The sequence below is a fragment of the Eptatretus burgeri genome, chromosome 12 (genome assembly GCF_056783735.1).
Source record: "Eptatretus burgeri isolate ZD-2024b chromosome 12, Ebu_testis_v1, whole genome shotgun sequence".
Taxonomy (NCBI): Eukaryota; Metazoa; Chordata; class Myxini; order Myxiniformes; family Myxinidae; genus Eptatretus; species Eptatretus burgeri.
This window is the reverse complement of record NC_140972.1, coordinates 61883177-61904809: the sequence shown is the minus strand read 5'-3', so window position 1 is coordinate 61904809 and position 21633 is coordinate 61883177. Positions and strand designations below refer to the sequence as shown.

At 41.9% G+C, this 21633-nt stretch overlaps 1 protein-coding gene across 2 annotated transcripts in view; it reads left to right on the top strand.

Annotated features, from left to right (window-relative positions):
* NOP56 (NOP56 ribonucleoprotein) overlaps window positions 1-21633 on the top strand; it is a 37584-nt gene that overhangs the window by 1986 nt on the left and 13965 nt on the right. For both annotated transcript variants that reach the window (XM_085848222.1, XM_085848221.1), the window contains 2 exons: window positions 487-601; window positions 780-947. In XM_085848222.1, the coding sequence (XP_085704348.1) occupies window positions 487-601; window positions 780-947 (283 nt within the window). The remainder of the gene's footprint in view (window positions 1-486; window positions 602-779; window positions 948-21633) is intronic.

The following is a 21633-nucleotide window of genomic DNA, read 5'->3' as shown; positions in this document are numbered from 1 at the left end:
AAATTGATTATTGCCATGGAGCACAGTTGTTAACTAGAATGGCACTCTGTAGAGCACGTACCTCCCCCACGTAATGCCTGATCCACAAGAACATGTCGGACCCAATACATTTTTGAAATATTCTGCCATACAGGACCATATCGTTTTTGGCCTGATCTCTCAATGGTGAAGAATCACTTTAAAAATTCTAGTAGGTTGATCCCGATCTTCACCAAAATCGAATCCGTTCGTCCTTGTTACACACCCAACTTGTCCACAAAATTTTATCCGAGTCCGTCCACAACTTTTTGAGATATCATGTGCACAGACAGAAAGGGGTGAAAACATAACCTCCTTCACCTTTGGTGGCGGAGGTAAATGTCCTGAGCACCTGATGTCAAATTCGCCACTCCACCTGCTTTTTATTTTTTTCTTTTATATCTTGCAATCTTCTTGAGGGTCGAGGGTGAAATGTTACTGACTTTTGAGCTTTGTTTTGTTGTGCAGGTGGAAGCAAGCATCACAAATTTTGGAAATTTCAATAAGATAGTCAAACTTGCTGCGTTCTTGCCTTTCAAGTCTGCTCAGGCAGCGTTGGAGAACATTAATGCCGTGTCAGAAGGTAAAGTGATAAATCTGGTGTTTTTCCCCATGCCATTCTGGTCTGGAGTGCAGAATGAATTGTGAAGCTTCAGATGAACCTGCATTGAAATAATTCTTGATTTGAATTGTAGGCTGCGTTGACTCTGGTTATTGCACACGATGAAAATCCGAGACTTTGCGTACTGTTTGCTATCCAGGAATCCTGCACGATGACCTTCGGGTCTTTCTCGAGACCCACGTGCCACAGTCGAAGAAGAAGAAAAAGGTGATCCTTGGCGTGGCTGATTCCAAGATTGGGGCAGCAATACTGGAAGAGCTTGGAATTCAATGCCAGACGACCCATGTCGTGGCAGAAGTATTGCGTGGTGAGCACCAGTATCACTAAGGATTGAGCTGATTTTGTTCGTTGAAAGTGCAGTTCCTTCCGCAGCTGCCGTTTTCTCTGTTCAATTTGGAATTCTGTTTTGTATAAACCCAGCGTGCCTACCTATCGCTTCGCTGAGTATTTTAATTAAAAAATAGCATGTTGTACTTCACAAACATACTGCATTTGTATCTGAATATCAACGAGTATGGAAAATGAAGTGAAACACACAAAAATATATATATATATATTATTTTTTTTTTTCATATCACACTTTGTTGCCATCGCTGCTGTTTTTTGTTGTTGTCCTTCCACATACTTCTATATGTTAATGCCTCTGGCACCGGAAACATTGTTTTCTGGTTGTCTGTACACCTGTCCATGATCCATTTTTGTTACCACAAAAACTTGTGAACCACTGAAGGGAATTTGACTAAACTTAGCATAACAATGGACTGTAATACAAAGATAAACTGATTTAATTTGGGGTACAAAGGCCTATGGTCAAGTTCCCTTTAATTTCCACTGAAGGTGAAGGAGGTTATGTTTTCACCACTTTCTGTCTTTTTTTTTTTGTTTGTGTCCAGAATATCTCAAAAGTTGTGGATGGATCCGGATGAAATTTTATGGACAGGATCGGTGTGTGACAAGGACTAACTGATTTAGATTTTGGTGAAGATCCGGATCCGACTAGAATTTTTTAAAGTGATTCTTCACCATTGAGAGATAGGGCTCAAAAACGATATATCAAAAATTTATTGGGCCAGATTTGTTCTCGTGGATCAGGCATTACGGGGCGGAGGTATGTGCTCTACCGAGTGTCCTTGTTGAAATTCTGTGCTACTTCAATATCTTGTGAACCACTCAAAATATTTTAACCATACTTGACACTTGTGGACTATAATACAAATATGAATCGTTTCAACTAGCGGGTGGGCAATGTTCTGCGGCACTTTCTTGGAAATGCACTTTATAAATTTTTATTGATCACAACATATAAGATAAAAGTGGATGATTTGTAATATGAGCTACTACTAAAGGTGACACTTTCCACCACATGTCAGTTTTGGAGTTTTGGTGACCTCCATGTTTCTTCTCCATTTCAGTAAGACTTTGGATTGATCAGGTCATAGGTCATATCTCCTTTGAAAATCATTTGGTGGACCACAACTCGAGTTAGAAGCATCAACTTATCTCTCTCTTCTTTTGCATGCTCTCTCGAGGGACCTTTTAATTGAGATCAAACATAACAGTGACTTGACATCTAATCTGGACGGAGGCATATCCATTAATGCATTTGCATCAAATTCTACTTTCTAGTTTTCTATCACTTCACAAAATATTATTGTATGTATATAATTTTGTATGCGCCTTCTGTGTCCTTTCTTAAAGGGTTCCTGCTGTGGAGTAATAATTGTTACCGTTTTGAACCACTACATTAAGCTTCCATTCCAGCTGCTGCTTTGAAGAGGGCTTTTAAAATGGGCATTTTTCAGATTGGGCGGACATATTTTTGTTCCAAGTACTGTATTTTTCAGCATACAAGTCCGGCCCTCAACTTATTCTCAGAATAGACTTTTCTATGGTTTCAGTTTAAGACATAGAATTGCATAAATGAAAACAAAAAGAAAAAAAAGTGTGTGAGTGTGTGAGATTTGTTAAAAAAATAAAAATTGTGCAATTGTTTAAAACTCACCACAGCACATTTACACATCACGGATGCGTTTCTTGAAGGTGTGACGTTAAGCAGACAAGATATTCCCATGGAACTAGTATTATAATGGTGGGGGGGGGGGAGATACTTTGGGTCATTCCGTGTCAAATCAGCCAAAAAAATGAAATTCTGCGGTGACCCCCTCAGATTTTCCTGAAAAAATTCTCAAAGCTACCTTAACATATATGATGGTTTGCCTAGTTATAGCTCAAAATTCCAAGTAGTGTCTGAGATATGGCCCTACAAACACCCTAGGGGTGTTTCAATTCTGGCAGTCGCGAGTTGCAGATTTGTATCTGAAGCATTTTTTGGAGGGCTCTAGATTCTAAAGTTTTACAAACATTTCTGAAAATTCACACAAATGGTGTCTATTGGTAAGGCTTTCAGAATCTGACATAAAAATGTTCTACTTAAAATACTTTTTAAGATAAGTACACTCAAAAATAGTGATTTGTAACATGCAGTCAAAAATTTCAGTTTTCGAATTGCTGCCAACAGTCAGTTTATTCTTCATGAAGAATTTTGTTGCCTGATTTACATAATCTAGTGACTGGATCATTTACACAAGAAAACTGAAACCTTTTGGAGCAAAATCTTGGGTTCTATAGGTGTCTGAACTTTGCTCCAGAGTCAACGACACTGAAATTTTTACCCCAAGCGGTCACCATGTTGACAGTTACACAGCTCTTTTAAATTTTTGTCACTTAAAGACACATACATAGGCAAACTGTGGGAGAAAATTCAAGAGTTGTTCTCAATCCCTTCTATTTTTAAACGATTTTTATAAAGGCCCACTATTTAAAAAAAAAACATGTTCGATGAAAGATGTTGAATAAATGCAATAGGTGTGCTTTTGTAGTGGAAGCCATGTCAAGAATTCCTAAGCTGACACCACAATGAGCATGCAGTCGTGTTTCATAGTCAGAATGACTTTGTGGTTAATTTACTTTGGCTCAAAAATGTATTTTTCCAATTAAAAATGAGATGCTAAGACTTACCTCAATTATGAAAAAAGGTACAATGGTGCATTTTGTATGATATAAAAGTAATAAATATTTAACAATATCTTAAAAAGTGACATATACTTTATTTTCATATGGAAAGTGACATTGGAATAAGTGCATATTCACAAGTATATACATTTGTATACAATATTGAGCTTTTTCATAATTGTATATGTTGCTGTGAAAATCAAACATTTCAGTCATTTACAACCATCTTCAAGGACAAATTATATAAGTCATATTTCAAGTATAAGCATCACATCAAGCAGTTTCAAAATCATTCTCAGGTAGCGAGTAGTGTCTTGCACTATGACCAGTTACATGTGGAACACTGACTACACACAGGACATGATCAAATGGAACCCAGCATTCGTCGTTACTATTTTCTGGCCAAGATAATGTTTGACGAGATCGTTTCATAAACTTAACTAATACATCCTGGTTTTCATCTGAACGCTCCACAATACAGCCAATGTACCACTCTGAGTCATACAAACAAGCTACACACGTCCCTTGCTTGAATTTAGAATAATCATTACAAAGTGTACTTTGTGCAGTACCAGTAGCTATGGAAACAGTGCTGAAAATTGAACCTGATCAAACCTTATGCATTTCAATATTACCATCAGCTGTAGGGATTAAGCTGTGGTGAGAACGTGTTCCAGACAAAGTTGCAGTAGCAGCAAACTGAGATTCAAGGTCAAATGTTTCAGAATTATTTTGAATGTCTTCTGTACTAACAAAAATAAACTTAATGCCTTCGATATGACCATCTGCCTATTTGAACATGTCTTCTGCTGTCAAAATGTGGTTCTGTAGAGGAGCCTGCAGACTTGCTCTCGCACGAAGTCGTTTCACCGTTCCCCCTATCGTATCACATGGGCTTTTCCCTTGTGATGTGGCAAAGAAATGCCACTCTGCAGGCGCACCACGGTCTGCTGTATGGAAACATAAGTTCACAAAATTTTTGTACTGACTTGCAGCACCATCTGAAAAATATGAAACCTTTTCCAAACGAGGAATAACAGATTTTAAATAGGGAATCACTTTAGATAAGAATGCATGAACAGCAGTGGTGTCGTGCTTTAAACTATCCGATAAAACAAATACAGATAAGCAGTTCAGAGTCTCTGCCCCCTTGTAGCATATGGCAAAGGGGTGGAGAGTTGCTTGGCTATTATCCCGATGGTGTCCCTGTACTTCGTCCTGCACCAAGAAACTGTAGTTTTCAGCGAAATCTAATAAGATAATGGCTTCATTTGGGGGTAACTGTTCTTTTAAGTTCTGTAAGTAGGCAGACTGGGATTTAGCGATGTAATGATGTTTCCTTAATTCATCAAATCCATCACGTACAACATCCAGAAAGTCATTTAAAGTTTCTTGAAAAGTCTTCAGATCTGTATGCACCCACTGTTTGTAAGTGATAATATCTTCAGGATCTATGTCATTGTCGGAGAACAGACCTAGCAAGTAATCATACGGTGCAGTTTTTCCTGGACAGTTTTCACACAAATGAAGCATACACTGATTGTTCTCTGTATTGCACACTATCTTAAGAAGAAGGTCTTTATAGTTATGTTGTGGTATTGCTGCTAACAAGAGTTTAACATTCTGATGGTACTGGCATACACATACTGATTGCATTCCTGCACTATTCACAGATACACACCATTTTGGTCTTGGCACTGCAAATTTTGAAAAGCCTATTTTATCATTGTACTTTTTAACATACTCTAGAGCAGGGGTCGGGAACGTGTGGCTCGCGAGCCAGGTATGGCTCTTTTGATGATTGCATCTGGCTCGCAGATAAAATTGGAGTTTGAAACTTGGAAAGCCCAATATTTCTCGCAGAAGCTTTACCTATAGTTTGAATGGTGTCATGCTTCATTCACGTGCAGGGCTGAACTTGGCAGAAGGAGAGAAGAAAAAACACCTCCGAATTGTCTGAAGCGGTTTTTGTTTCGTCCAGTCATGCTGCCGACGCGAGTAGTGATTTCGGTTCCTCCAATGACGTGCCGCCGCCGAGACGCGTCACGGAATTCATCTCGACCAATCACGCGCCACCGCTGAGGCGACTCGTGATTTCGGTTCCTCCAATGACGTGCCGCCGCCGAGACGCGTCACGGAATTCATCTCCACCAATCACGCGCCACCGCTGAGGCGACAGCATCCCAGAGTCGGCCGGCCGCGCCGCACCTCTCGAGTATGTCAGCCCGTGCGCAGGCCAGCCAGACTCACTTGGGTCAACATCTCCCTCTCTCTCATTTGCTCAAAGCTAACCCTTCGACGAAGAAGATGGCGAAAAGAAAAAAAGATGAGGAGTATCGTACATTTCAGGACGAATGGGCCGAAGAATTCGCCTTTGTGGAGAGAGCAGGTTCTGTGGTGTCTAATTTGCAATGACAAAATTGCATCGATGAAACGGTCGAATACAAAGCGGCACTTCGACACACGCCATGCTACCTTTTCATCAAAATACCCTGCGGGAGACAGCAGAAAGAAAGCGTGCCAAGAGCTACTGAGCAGGGTGCAAGCCAGCCAGCAGCAACTCCACGTATGGACCCGGCAAGGTGACTATAATTCCACCAGCTTTGCTGGATCTTTAGCAATAGTGAGGAACGGAAAACCATTCACAGATGGCGAGTATGCTGAAACGTTCATGCTGGATGTAGCCAATGAACTTTTTCATGATCTTCCGAACAAAAACAAGATAATCAAACGGATACAAGACATGCCTCGGTCGGCAAGAGCTGTTCATGATCGTACCATCATGATGGCAAACCAAGTGGAGGAAACGCAAGTGAAGGACATAAATACAGCGCCGTTCTTTTCCCTGGCTTTGGATGAGTCAACAGACGTAAGCCATTTGTCACAGTTCAATGCGATTGCAAGATATGCTGCTGGTGATACACTGCGCGAAGAAAGTCTTGCTGTTCTGCCAATAAAAGGGTCCACAAGAGGTGAGTATTTATTCAAGTCTTTCATGGAGTTCGCTCAAGAAAAAAATCTACGAATGGATAAATTTATCTCGGTGTGTACTGATGGTGCTCCGTGTATGGTGGGGAAAAACAAAGGATTTGTGGCGCTTCTCCGTGAACATGAAAATAGACCCATCCTAAGTTTCCATTGCATTCTACACCAGGAGGCACTTTGTGCTCAGATGTGTGATGGGCAGCTTGGCGAAGTGATGTCGCTGGTCATTCGTGTGATCAACTTTATTGTTGCCCGAGCCTTAAATGGTCGCCAGTTTAAAACACTGCTGGATGAAGTTGGAAATAACTATCACGGTCTGCTTTTGCACAGCAATGTGCGTTGGTTGTCAAGAGGGAAGGTGCTTGGCCGTTTTGCGGCTTGCCTGAACGAAATCCGGACTTTCCTTGAAATGAAAGGGATTGAGCATCCTGAGCTAGCCGAAACTGAGTGGCTCCTCAAGTTTTACTATCTCGTGGATATGACTGAACATCTGAACGAGCTCAACGTGAAAATGCAAGGCATTGGAAATACAGTGTTATCCCTTCAACAAGCCGTGTTTGCTTTTGAAAACAAGCTGGAGCTCTTTATCATGGATCTTGAAACAGGTAGTTTACTACATTTTGAAAAACTGAGAATTTAAAGATGCATGCACAGCAAGTGAGCCCACTCAAAACTTTGATCTCCACCAGTTAGCTGGCTTCACATCCAGTCTCCTACAGTCATTCAAAGCACGCTTTGGAGAATTTCGTGAGCACACTCGTCTTTTTAAGTTCATCACCCATCCAAACGAGTGTTCACTGAACACAGCCGACCTGAGTTACATTCCTGGTGTCTCCGTCAGAGATTTTGAAGCAGAAGTGGCTGACCTGAAGGCCTCAGACATGTGGGTGAATAAGTTCAAGTCACTGAATGAAGATTTGGAAAGAATCACACGACAGAAAGCAGAGTTGGCGAGCAAGCACATGTGGAAAGAAATGAAAAAAACTTCAACCCGAAGACCAGCTGATTATCAAAACTTGGAACTCGCTTCCTGTCACATACCACACACTGCAGCGTGTGAGTATTGCTGTATTGACCTTGTTTGGATCTACGTCTGCATGTGAGCAGTCATTCTCACATCTTAAAAACATCAAGTCCAACCTACGATTACGTCTAACGGATGAAAACCTCAACGCTTGCATGAAGCTTAACCTCACCAAGTACCAACCAGACTACAAAGCCATCAGCAAATCCATGCAGCACCAGAAGTCCCATTAATGGTGAGTATTATAACAACATTATTTAAAAGAATAAATTCAGAGGCTTATTATACTCACATTTAGTTGAATTCAGTCTTAAAATATATTATATGGCTCTCACTGAAATAGATTTCCAACTATTTTGCTTTAATGGCTCTCTGAGTCAAAAACGTTCCCGACCCCTGCTCTAGAGTCTAGATGCAACTCTTTCAAGTTAACAAGTAACAAACGCTTCTGTTTCAGAACTCTCTTGCCCTCAACAATAACTGACACAACATTCTTTTTGCCAGGACACTGTCTTGAGTACTCATCAGACTGATAAAAATCAGTCACACGTTCACATACAACACTTGATAAAGCTTTCCCTTTCTTCGCATCAGGCTCAGAAAGAATTCCCTTCTCCTCCCTTAACTGTCTTCACCGCTTGGCTATATACCGAGAAAGATCAAAAATATTAGAAACTTTTCTATCCGACCAACTTGCAGGCACCAAAGTCAGTAACTTTATCTTTTCTCTTCTGGTAGAGTTCGAGCATTTCTCCTTGAAGATAAATAAACTCATCAAATTATCGGCACTTCTCAACATCATTCTCTGACGAAGTAAGCTCATCAGCGTCCACTTGAAGGATGTGGGCAGCTTTTCTCTTCACAGATGTGTGCATGTCCTTCACCTTATGCTTTGCATACGAGACGCTGCGAATTTCTTTCATAGTCTAGGACCTGGCTTAGACATGTATGCACTTAATTTAGGAGAGGATAACTCAACTGTTTTAGGCTAATATGACCCCAAGGAACAACTTGGGATGTGTGCCAAAATCTCTATCCGGGACGAACAGCCCGAAAATGACTACGCCCTTTTTAAAATCTATGTACCCCATTGTCTATCACTCTATGCACCCTATTATCACTCACTCAGCCTGCTTTTGATTTATTCATAGCACCAGTGCTACAAGATCCAGAGAGTGAGAGAACGACTTATCCATCCAGGACTGCTATCAACTGAAGGAGAAGTTCCCACTCCTCTACAACTCTTACATGATTGGTGGATTTGTCATGAACACCACCAAGAAAGGTAGTGGAGTGCCCTTTGACCAGGCGCTAGAGCAGTGCTACAACCGGCCTGCCAAAGTGAGTGTAGGGGGGGGATAATTGGGGTCACCAGAAAGAAGGAAGCAGTAGCTCTGTAGGGAATTATCAAGCATAAAAAAGACCAGTACTTTGACCTCCTGAAGATGAAGGATGATGTCGATGGAGAACTCTCACTTTACCACGACTTCAACCCAAGTACTGCAACTAAGATAGTTGGGATGGTGCAAGACATAGAGGAGTATCTCCTGAAGGTATGCAGTCTTCTACAAGACCAGGAAGCACTGAAGAATGTTCTCACTGGAGAAATTGTGACCAATGTAAATGTAGACAAGTTGTTGTGCTGTATCAAGGAGGGCAGCACTGCTTGTGCTAATTTTATCGATGATCGACTCAGAAATGGGTCGATATCGATACACTCAACTATTAGCAAAATCAAGTTTACGTCCCCTAATACCACCTTGAAATTGGCTCCCAAAGCAGACATCAAAGATGAGACAATCAAAGCTCTCATGTTTATTGAGTATGGGAGTCACCGGGGGTTCACTGTTGAGGAGCTACTCAAGCATGAGATCACCAACTCTGCATTCTTCTTGGTTGAAGAAGATGGTTACTTGAAGAGTACCAAATCACAACTTGGGACTGAGCTGCTGAAGTTGTACCCACTAATAGATTAAAAAAAAAGGGCAAGAAACCTCCCCACAAACCCATGCCATCATTATCGACTTCATAGCCTTGGTGAGAAAGGTCCCCTTAAAGAAGCTTCATCTGCCCGTCAAGACATTGCATGACTTTGCTATTGCCTTGACATCTATGGTCACCAAAGCTGGGCACAACTGTGATGAGATCCATATCGTTTTTGATGCTTACAGAGAGGACAGCATCAAGAATGGAGAGAGGTGGAGAAGAACAAAGTCAAAAGAAATAGTTGTCCTTGATGTGATATCACCAAAATGTTCATGGTATTAGAGAACTTTTGGTCATCTTCCATCAGCAAAACTGCTTTCCAGGCATTCTATTTTGAGTGGCTCACCACCAATTACCACGGAACCAAACCTCTATACCTCGGTATATCACCACAGGCATGGATGGTGTCAGCTGGGTGTGCTTCTCCATTCCCTCGGCTCAACTGCACACACGAGGAAGCTGATGACAGGATGATGTTCCATGTGCAGGACATTCTAAGTCACCGGTCAGGACCTACATCCATGACGCTGGCATCAGGTGACACAGATGTCTTTCTGTGCCTGTTATACCACATCACAGTCAATTGGAGAGATCTTGGCCTCCAAGAGCTTTGGCTCGTCCGCAACTCAGGAGTGAAAAGATCAATATTACCACTCCACGATATCTGCATAGCATTGGGAGACGAGCTCACAAAGTGTCTCCCAGCACTCCATGTGCTGACTGGGTGCGATACAACCAGCAAGATATTGTTGCGAATTCGTGCCCGCCGGCGTGCGATCGGCCACGTAACTCGACTCGCGGCACGTTGCCCACCGGACGGACAATTCAGTCGTGACCCTCCGGGAACTATCTCCCAGCGCCAGTCACGGGTGGGGGTTTAACCACCACGATCGTGCCAATTGCCCACCCGCGCAGGATGGGGTTGCTCGCCAAATTCGATCTACCTAAGTACCTGTGCGAGTAGTCCACCGGGTGATCGTACCACGCCACAGGCCGACTCCGGACACGAACCGCTTAAGCGTTTCATTCCGTATTATAGGGATAACCGAGCGGAGTTATCGTCGGGCTTGACGGTTCCGATTAATTACCGGGCGTTTTAAACCCACGACGAATCTCTTGCGCGATGCAGGATGGAGAGTCAATAAAAAGGAAGGAGACGAAGCAGAGCGGGAACAGTTCAACAAGCAAGCATTTTATTCACACACACACAGACAATCACGTATATAGTCATACGAAAATGCAACAAAAGCAAATGCAGAGTTAAAACCGAATAACCGCGTACACACGGCAACACTTAGACAGTTCTACTTGAAAGACGGCGCCACCACAAGCATTTACGCAAAAAAGCAAAGGAAACAGAAAGCCACCCTCATAGGCGAGGAGGCAGACAGGCCTGTGGATCCCGGAAGATCGGCCGGGTCCACGAGACTGGGGAGGTCTTACCCGCGTCCTCGTGACTCGATGGTGGGCAAGCCGCAATGTTCACGCCGCTGCGCCCCGACTCCGTGCCCTGGCGTGGTTGGCGAGCCCTCTCTGGCGCGCTCCGCGCGAGCAGTCCCGTTGGCACCACGTTTAGGGTGGGGGGGGAACGGGGGCCCCCCTCGGCACTATCTCAGCGCGAATGGTGGGGGGGGGGGAATCGTTGATGCTCAGGGAGAGGGGTATGGCTGGTCGGCCTGGATATCATGACGAGTCGGGCGACCCCCACACCGCGACCTCGTCGCCATCCGCCGTCTTCTCTGCAACTCCTCCGCAACTTCTCTCCAAGCTCGACTCGCCCTCTCTCAGTTCCACTCAGCTCTGCCCCGCTCTTCTCCCAACTCACGCTTTCTCAGTTCCACTCACGCTCTGCCCCGCTCTTCTCCCAACTCACGCTTGCGAGTCGCCTTGTGCTCGTCTCTTTATAGGTCTCGGGGGAGCCGATATGCGGATCAAAACTCGATTGGAGGCGGGGCCACGCCACCCTCTGTTCAGCCATTGGTCGGGCAAAAAGGGGCGTGAACCTTCCTTGATCCGCATATCTGCATAAACGGACTTCACATACACGCGATTGGAGGCGGGGCCAAGCCGCCTCGCATTCGCCCATTGGATGGAGGGGAAATGGGCGTGAAGCGTTTTGGATCCGAATTTTTCCCCTCGGAAAGGCCGCCATTCGCGCTCACGGCTCGGTGCGTTTGGCACCAATCGCCGAACGGGCCCTAGACAGCCTGATGTTCAGTGTTCACAGGTGGTGCGGTTGTTGATTGCGAAGGTGGTGGAGGGTTTTCGGTGGTGGTTTGATGGTTATGGTGTCGTTTGGGAATGGCGGTGAAGCGATGTTTGCGGGATGGAGTTGTGAAGGTAAGGATAGTGGCTGTTTGCGTTGTTGGCGGCTTAATGGTCGAAAATAATAATAGAGAAAGAAAAAAATGGCTAACTCTAAGCGTCGCAGCCTAGATGAATCGCACATATTCCCTCCATACAACGGGTTTGGGCTAACTACACATGGACTTACTGAGAAATCTCTCCTGAGGACTCTTTTTGGTGTAATGCGAATTGCCACAACCGTAACAATATCAACTAAACTTGCAGCCCTGAATGCTGTCCGCAAACCAGGAAATTCCTCTCTGATCCTGAATTTTGACTGTCCCCAGCTAGCAGAAAGTGCAATACAGATGGCAGAGACATTCTTGGTCAAGTGTCTCAAACCATCAACAGACCTGGAGACATTTGACGACCTGCGTCTCACTGCATTTGATAGCAATGCCCTCAAGATGGACTTTGAGAGAACCACTTGCACCTCAACTAATGCAAGGAAACATATCCATCGAGGCTATTACCAACAGCAGCTGTGGGTCCAAGCCCCATTTAGAGATGCCACCCTGATTATGAATGCCGAGTCTTATGGGTTTGTAAGAAGGGGCAGTTTATTAGTCCCTGAGATTGTGATCTCCAAATCCCTGCACATGCGTAAGTGTGCTCACAAAAATGGGTGTTCCTGCAGGGTAGCTGGGATTGAGTGTTGCAAGTACTGCAAATGCAAGGGAGGTGATTGTTGTAAAAACCCTATCACTGAATGAACACTGCTCATCATCCTCATACCTGGACTCTGTTGTTACTCTTCATGTTCCTGACCCTGGTTTACGTGACACATAGACAGTATTAATGTGGTTTTAAAAGTTGTATTGTTGGTGGTTGGGCAATTTCCCTGCTGATCTTTGAAACATTTAAGCTCTCTAGATACTGCTGCCTACGAAAGTAATGTTTTGTTTTTTATTTTTCATTATAAGTTAACATTCCATTCATAATAGTGTGTAAATGATTGAAAATACAATTTCTTTATATTAATCAAATGCTCGCTTTCTTTCTTTTTAAAAAATCCCTTGTATTGTTCAAATTCCAAATTGTCTGTTCAACTCTAGTTGATGACACAAATCTTCTAACTTTACTCTAAGTCTGGAAAGTTTAAGTTGATAAATATATGGTAAGTAAAATGGTTTTTAGCCATTTTTCTCATTTAAAAAAAAAAAAAAAATCAAATTAGAAATTTTACACTCTTCTATGACCCCCCTAAATAAATAAACATGGCCATTCTGAACATTTTGAACACCTCAGAAAATCTGTAGCTCCAACGGTTTAGAAGATACAGCTATGTCAGAAGTAGCACTTTCGATGAAAAAGGGTGTGGTCATTTTCGGACTGTTCGTCCCTGATAGAGATTTTGGCACACATCCCAAGTTGTTCCTTGGGGTCATATTAGCCCAAAACATTTGAGTTATCCTCTCCTAAATTAAGTGCATACATGTCTAAGCCAGTTCCTCTACTATCATTGGAGTGCACCCCAATGCAGATACACTAGCTTCAAGAGAGTGAAAAGATTCATCTGCTTGTTCCATCACGTTCTCATCGCTTGTACATGAAAACTGCTCCCTGACAGGTGACTTCTTCAGCCTCTGCTCACAATTGAAGCACAGCTTTTGACCAGGTTTAAGCCCCCAAGCCTTAGCTTCATCCTGGTCCAATGTATGGAGATTCTCTGAAATAGAAGGAAGGAAAAATCTGGTTGAGTCATCATTTCAAAAGGGCATTTCAGCATAAACATCCTTTTAGTTTTCTCACCTTTTGTCTTTATCCTTTTTTTGTTACAGTACTTATTTTAAAGATAAAATTTATTACGATCTTTTTTTCTACATTCATAAAGAAATTGTAAATCATCATAAAGAAATTGTAAATTTGTAACTTTTTATTAGGTCATCTCTACCGAGATGACCTAATAAAGTCGGACCGTCCGTCCGTCAATTTTTCTTTCCGATCTTGATGAAACTTAGTATGTGGGTAGAGGTCGATGAGTGTTGCACAACGATATAACTTTTGTCCGGGTTCAAGGTCAGGGTCAAGGTCACGAGGTCACATAAGTTCTAAAAATCGCCATTTTCATAACCTATCTCGTCTGCCATTCTTCAAGATATTCGGCAACTGTTTATTGATTATGATAGTAAGAAATATTATCTTGTATCTAACTGGACATATTTTTGAATTTCCGTCCCATTTGGCCGCCACGTAACCTGGAAGATGGTCAAAAACACCTCCCGGTACAAAACTTTTTACTTCCGATCTTGATGAAATTTGGTATGTGGGTAGAGGTTGATGAGTGATACCCAACGACATATTTTTTCCCGGATTCGAGGTCAGGGTCAAGGTAATGAGGTCATGAAAGTTGTGAAAGTTGCCATTTTCAAAACCTATCTTGTCTGTCATTTTAGGTGATATCTGGCAACAGTTCTTCGATTATGATGGTAAACAACATTATAGAGATGACCGTCACCCCCACACGGGGGTAATTTGTTATTCTGTCCAGTTCATGTCATGAATTGACTTTTCTATTACTTAATGTATCACATTTATAGAAGATTAAACCTGTACCTTTTAGAGTCTTTAACAGGGTGAAATCATTGACTTTACAATGGTATTTTTAAGGCTAAGTGCATGTAAGTGGTTACCACTGTTTCAAAAATGTCAAAAAATGAAGTTTGTTCCATTGCCTTCTCACTACATTTTCCTGAAAGTGTTAGTCTAACTGAGTTTAGAACAAAAAAACGTATAGCTTAATTACATGTATATACCGAAATATGATACTTTGAAGAAGTGGTAGCTATTCTGATGGTTTTGCGAGTTTTCAATGAAATTACCTAATTTTTATTTTTTGGCAAAATAAATGAAGGTCATAGTATGTAACTTATTCTAGCAACGAATCTAATAATCAAAATACCAATTTCTGGGATTGTTAAGAAATAATACATACCTTTTTTTTATTATTGCTCTATTCAGTGACTGTCAGATGCTGAAAAGCACTAAAAGAGAGATTTATCGAACAAATTCTTGGACATAAATTTTCAATTCAATCAATTCTGGGAGTAACAAAAAGCTCTCTAAATTCTCCAAAACTGTTTTAACTGCCTTCTAAATTAATAAAATATTTTTTAAATACCTGGAAAAATTATTTTAAAATATTTTAAGAAAATTAATTTTTTTTAATCAAATTCAAAAAAAGTGTGACGTGCAGTCGGACAAAAATGCAAAATTACTCTAAACCAAAGCCATGCATGTTTTCAATATTTTTTATACCATTGTATCTATATCACAATATTGGCTGAGAAAGCAAAGGGGAGTTGAGCCTGGAGTGATGCGGTGCTCCCCTCGCCCTGGTCGGGCTTTCGGGTGAGTTGCGCAGTGAATCTGAAATCAAATCTCTGAACTTTCAAACGGGCCGCGGCGAATCCAGATCAGAGACATCGTCACTAAGATGGTGGGATTTGTGTGCTGGGGAAATAGAATATGGGATTCCGCTACTGTTGTTTATTGATTATGCAGTGAACTGGGATCATATAAGATGTGTTGAGACTGTGATCAGTGATTAAGCTCTTTTTCATGGATTAAAACGTGCTTTTCTTGAAATAAGTATCCGGTGTTCGTGTTTATTAAGTAGTGACCTCTGACAAAATGTGATGTGCTCTGAGCAAAGTGTTATATTCTATTGCTTGTTTGAAATTCTCTATCTCTGTATGACAAACTTGTTTCAAAAACTATTTACATTCCTAATTTATCCGAAAGGTTGTCCCACAAAGCAATTCAAACTCTCACTGTATTCAGTAGCATGCATACCTCTACCAGGCTGAACAGTTTACGTTTTGAATCCCACTGTTAGGCGGATCTGCATCCGGAAATGAAATGCACAGAAGGACAATTAATTGAACAGATGAGCATGTATCGAAGAATCAGCCCAGCAATTGAGAACTAGTCCCAGGTTTTTCATGAATCGTCATAGAACAGGAAGTGACATACAGGAGATCCTGTAATACGAGATCTACAAGATCTAGTAAACGCACGTACGAATCGCCATCGAAATGGATGTAAACTCAGGAGTACCCAAACCTACAGACACTACGTCAATATTAGCAAGAAGGTTGACAAACGTTAGCAAATCTGAAGATAAGAAAAATCAATTATCTGGAATGCCTCCATTTCCATGGAGGTATTCTACACATTCAGTGTTTTGCCTGGATGGTGATTGAGGCATTCTTAACCAAAATCTAATCGGCTTGTTCTTGTCACCGACCCAACTCATCCACCAAGTGTTGTCATCATCCATCCACAACTTTTTGAAATATCATACCGTATCGTTTTTGGCACCATCTCTCAATGGTGAAGAATCGCTTAATTTTTGTATTTGGATCTTCACAAAAATCGAATCTATTCGTCGTCCTCACACACCCAACCTGTGCATTAAATTTCATCCGTGTCCGTCCGCTGCTTTTTGAGTTATACTGCTCACGATGAGACTGTGGTGAAAACGTAACCTACGTCCACCTTTATTGGCGGAGATAATGTTATGCCAAAACAGCTCATTAGTATTCAAGACTGGAAGTACCTAAGGTAACGTTGTGACTGTCAGTGAGGAGTTAACACCTCTTTTGTTTTGACTGACAGTTTTGCTCACTACCATAGTTGATCAACTTATCTGTGAATGAAGGAAAGAAAAATGGGGAAATTAGCCAATCTGACATGTACTCCACATTGGCTTGTAAGCTGAAAAATTCTGTAAATTTGTTATTGGCTTTCCAATGGTACCATTTTTATTATTCTACGACAACAGGAACCGCTAAAGGTCGTGCTGCTTCTTGGTTACATGCACTCGTCCACTAACAACTACAATTTTTCAAGATACTCCCCAACAGAATTGTACCAGTAATCCTGGTGCCAGAAGGAAACCCCACAATGAACTGCTGTTTCTTGTTGCGTTGTGCGAGGTGGACTGCTCCAAATCCTCTGCTCTTTCGAACGGTATCCCCCAACCACCAAGCTGTTAACTGGCGCTAATGTGCATGTTTACATTACATGCCCAAACAACCTGTACTGCACAAATTGATGTTCCAATCCTACGTGGACTTTGTTGCAAGTTATTCACAAGTAATGTGACCATTTTTTGTCACAAGTTATGGTGTGCGTTGCCTTCTGGACTTTGGCGAGTCATCATCCCATATTCGAAAGGATTGTGTGCATTGTGCCTCCTTGTAATTAAAAACCTGCCGGAGCCATATCGTTGCGAAATAATTATGATGCATTGCCCTCTGTTTATCTTCTCAGGGTTTCCATTGTTCTCCACGCTTTTGCCACTTGATATCATTGCCTTGGCATTTTCTTGTCTTTTCTCTTGAAGGCCCTGTCACACCTTGACGTTTTAGCCAGCGTATGGCAATGTATGTAAAACGCTGGCGTACGCTGAACTAGTCATGTTTTTTTTTTAAGTTTTGGACGTATGCATAACGTATTAGTAACGTACACAGAACGTTTTAATCACATATAGATAACTTATACCAACGAATGCTGAGCGTGTTGTCGGTGTTCACAACCTATGCCCAACGATAGTCTAACTTATTCATAGCGCGGCAGCGTATCGCCGACGATCACGTGGCGTAGGCTATTCATAGGCTGCGGATCCACGATTCAAATCATAACCGCACTAGACATCGAAGTGTGAAGCCGCTGTCACACCTTGACGTTTTAGCCAGCGTATGCCGACGTATGAAAAATTTGCCGAACCAAGTTGGCACACGTCGAATACGTTATGAGTAAGTTTTGTATACGTTAATAGCACGCTGGCATACGTCGTAGTACGTTGGCATACGTCAAGATTTTCAGCATGTTGAAAATTTCTCGATGTACTCAGCGTATGACACACATTCCGCATATGCTGGCATACGTTGTAGGCATGCTACGTGATCGTTTACATACGTTACTTGTACGTTACTCATAAGTCGAAACACGTCAATGTAATGGTTAGCGCCAGTGTTCCAGACTCCCTGTTTTTTTTTATTTTCTTGCCAAAACAAAGTTTTTGCAAGATATGTTAGTCAGCTTGTATGTTTTTTTTTTTTTTTTTTTTTTTTTTTTTTTTTTTTTTTTTTTGGTCTGTAATCACGTATAAAAAAAATTCTGCAGAGCACAGTTATCATTGGAATTTTTTTTGTAACTTTGCATATCAGAGGCTTTTGAGGTCCCTTTCAGCACATAAAATTTTGAAGGTCAAGGTCACTTTGTCGCAAATCAGGGGAGTCGACGAAACCCTTATTTTTTGAGTAATTTTGATCGGATAGTCTTCAAACTTCATGGGAATATAGTTCATGGTCTGGCGCTCAGCTGATTAATTTTTGGTGGCGATTGGCATTGACCTTCATGGTTCGCGCCTAAGGTGAAACGTATTTGACCCCAAGGTCAAATTTTCAATTTTTAGGAACCATGTCGTGTAGTACCTCGATGAGTGCTTTCTAGATATGTCAAGCTTGAGACATTATGATGTCATTTGGTGACGTTATGAGGCCAACGCATATTTTTCATGGTTACTCTGTAGACCGATTCTCATCGGAATCTCTTGTAGGCAGATATTCCTCAAGGAGTCGCTTCTGGTGGATAGCAGCTCTGTTCACCTCAGTGTGACCTTAAAGAAGTCACACGTGGTCACCTTTTGGCAAGATACGGGTCACACTGCGGGTGACATTGGTTTTTTTTTGTATTTTTTTTCTTCGGTATGACTGTGATGTTGACACTTCGATTTCTAGTGCGGTTATGATTTAAATCGTTGAGCGGCAGCCTATTACTGATATTATATTGTTACAGCTGTGGATATTCGCAGAACACCATATACAGTGGGGAGAACAAGTATTTGATACACTGCCCATTTTGCAGGTTTTCCCACTTACAAAGCACGTAGAGGTCTAATTTTTATCATAGGTACACTTCAACTGTGAAAGACAGAATCTAAAACAAAAATCCTGAAAATCACATTGTAAGATTTTTAAATAATTAATTTGCATTTTATTGCATGAAATAAGTATTTGATACATCCGAAAAACAGAACTTAATATTTGGTACAGAAACCTTTGTTTGCAATTACAGAGATCAGACATTTCCTGTAGTTCTTAACCAGGTTTGTACAGACTGCAGCAGGGATTTTGGCCCACTCCTCCATACAGATCTTCTCCAGATCCTTCAGGTTTCGGGACTGTCACTGAGCAACACAGACTTTCAGCTCCCTCCAAAGATTTTCTATTGGGTTCAGGTCTGGAGACTGGCTCGGCCACTCCAGGACCTTGAGATGCTTCTCACGTTCTGAAGACACTCCTTAGTTGCCCTGGCTGTGTGTTTCGGGTCGTTGTCATGCTGGAAGACCCAGCCATGCCCCATCTTCAATGCTCTTGTTGAGGGAAGGAGGTTGTTGGCCAAGATCTCGCGATACATGGCCCCATCCATCCTCCCCTCAATACAGTGCAGTCGTCCTGTGTCCTTTGCAGAAAAGCATCCCCAAAGAATGATGTTTCCACCTCCATGCTTTACGGTTGGGATGGTGTTCTTGGAGTTTTACTCGTCCTTCTTCCTCCAAACATGGCGAGTGGAGTTTAAACCAAAAAGCTCTATTTTGGTCTCATCAGACCACATGACCTTCTCCCATTCCTCCTCTGCATCATACAGATGGTCATTGACAAACTTCAGATGGGCCTGGACATGCGCTGGCTTGAGCAGAGGGACCTTGCTTGCGCTGCAGGATTTTAATCCATGACGGCGTAGTGTGTTACTTATGGTTTTCTTTGATACTGTGGTCCCAGCTCTCTTCAGGTCATTGACCAGGTCCTGCTGTGTAGTTCTGGGCTGATCCCTCACCTTTCTCATGATCATTGAGGCTCCACGAGGTGAGATCTTGCATGGAGCCCCAGACTGAGGGAGATTGACTGTTATCTTGAACTTCTTCCATTTTCTAACACAGTTATGCGCCACTTAACGACGGGGTTACATTCTGAGAAACGCGTCGTTAAGCGACGTCGTCGTGCGAACATCTTTTTTTTTTTTTTTTCATTTTCGTTTTCGAACATCATACTTACACAAACATAGACACTTAAAGCTATCTGCTGTAACCTATTGCTCCTCGGATACAAACCTGTACAGCATGTTACTGTACTGAATACTGTCGGCAATTGTAACACACATCCAAGAGACAGAAGACACGTGAGATTTACGTTTGTGCAGTTCATGATGGCCATCAGTGTGGTTAGCAGCAGCTTACAACCTCCATTCACATCGATTATATAAAGGTGAATAAATAGCGTTTGGATTTTATAAATACGTAATCATTGCATCGATGTTATAATTTACAAATGAATAAACGAGCACCTGTCAATTGTGAGTGTGTGTGTGTGTGTGTGTGTGTGTGTGTGTGTGTGTGTGTGTGTGTGTGTGTGTGTGTGTGTGTGTGTGTGTGTGTGTGTGTGTGTGTGTGTGTGTGTGTGTGTGTGTGTGTGTGTGTGTGTGTGTGTATATGTGTGTGTGTGTGTGTGTGTGTTTTTTTTTTCGGAACAGTGCGATTGTTTTAACAACATAAAAAGCTTCACTAAAAACAAATTTGTGTTTTAATGTCGACTAAGAACAACGATTTATTCGTGGAATTCTTCAATTCAAAGGTAATTTACTTGCTCGAAGGTAAACGTGCAAACATTGGTTCAGTTTGAAAGCCGATTTTCTTGAATCCCAATTTAGCACGACCCTGCTTTTTTTTGCGATGACATTTTATGGACCTCAACGATCGCATTATAACAGGGCCACACTGTCGTTTATTGTCATTATGAGGTATTATGTTCTGTAGAGTGTACATAATTGTATGTGCTATTTTTATACGAGGCTGCATCACTCGGTGATAGGAATTTTTCAGCTACATTTTTTTTTTTCATTTTTTTTTTTTTCTAGAGCTGGCAAACCCATGTATATGCAATCCGTCGTTGCCCGGAACGTCGTTAAGCGGCGCATGACTGTAATTGCGCCAACAGTTGTTGCCTTCTCACCAAGCTGCTTGCCTATTGTCCTGTAGCCCATCCCAGCCTTGTGCAAGTCTACAATTTTGTCCCTGATATCCTTCGACAGCTCTCTGGTCTTGCTCATTGTGGAGAGGTTGGAGGCTGATTGATTGAGTGTGGACAGCTGTCTTTCATGCAGATAACGAGTTCAAACAGATGTAGTTAATACAGGTAATGAGTGGAGAATGGGAGGGCTTTTTAAAGACAAAACTTACAGGTCTGTGAGAGCCTGAATTCTTCCTGGTTCGAAGGTGATCAAATACTTATTTCATGCAGTAAAATGCAAATTAATTATTTTAAAATCATACAATGTGATTTTCAGGATTTTTGTTTTAGATTCCGTCTTTCACAGTTGAAGTGTACCTATGATAAAAAATTACAGACCTCTACGTGCTTTGTAAGTGGGGAAAAACCTGCAAAATCGGCAGTGTATCAAATACTTGTTCTCCCCACTGTAGGTCCTTAGTTCAGTTATGCCGATAAATCCGTGTTCAGTTAGATTTCCCCACCGTTGTCTCATGGGAATTATTCGTGTCATATCACCCGGGCTGTGATCTTTGAGTTCACTGTTTTTCTTTTACTCTCGTTATTTTGGGCCAACCACCAAC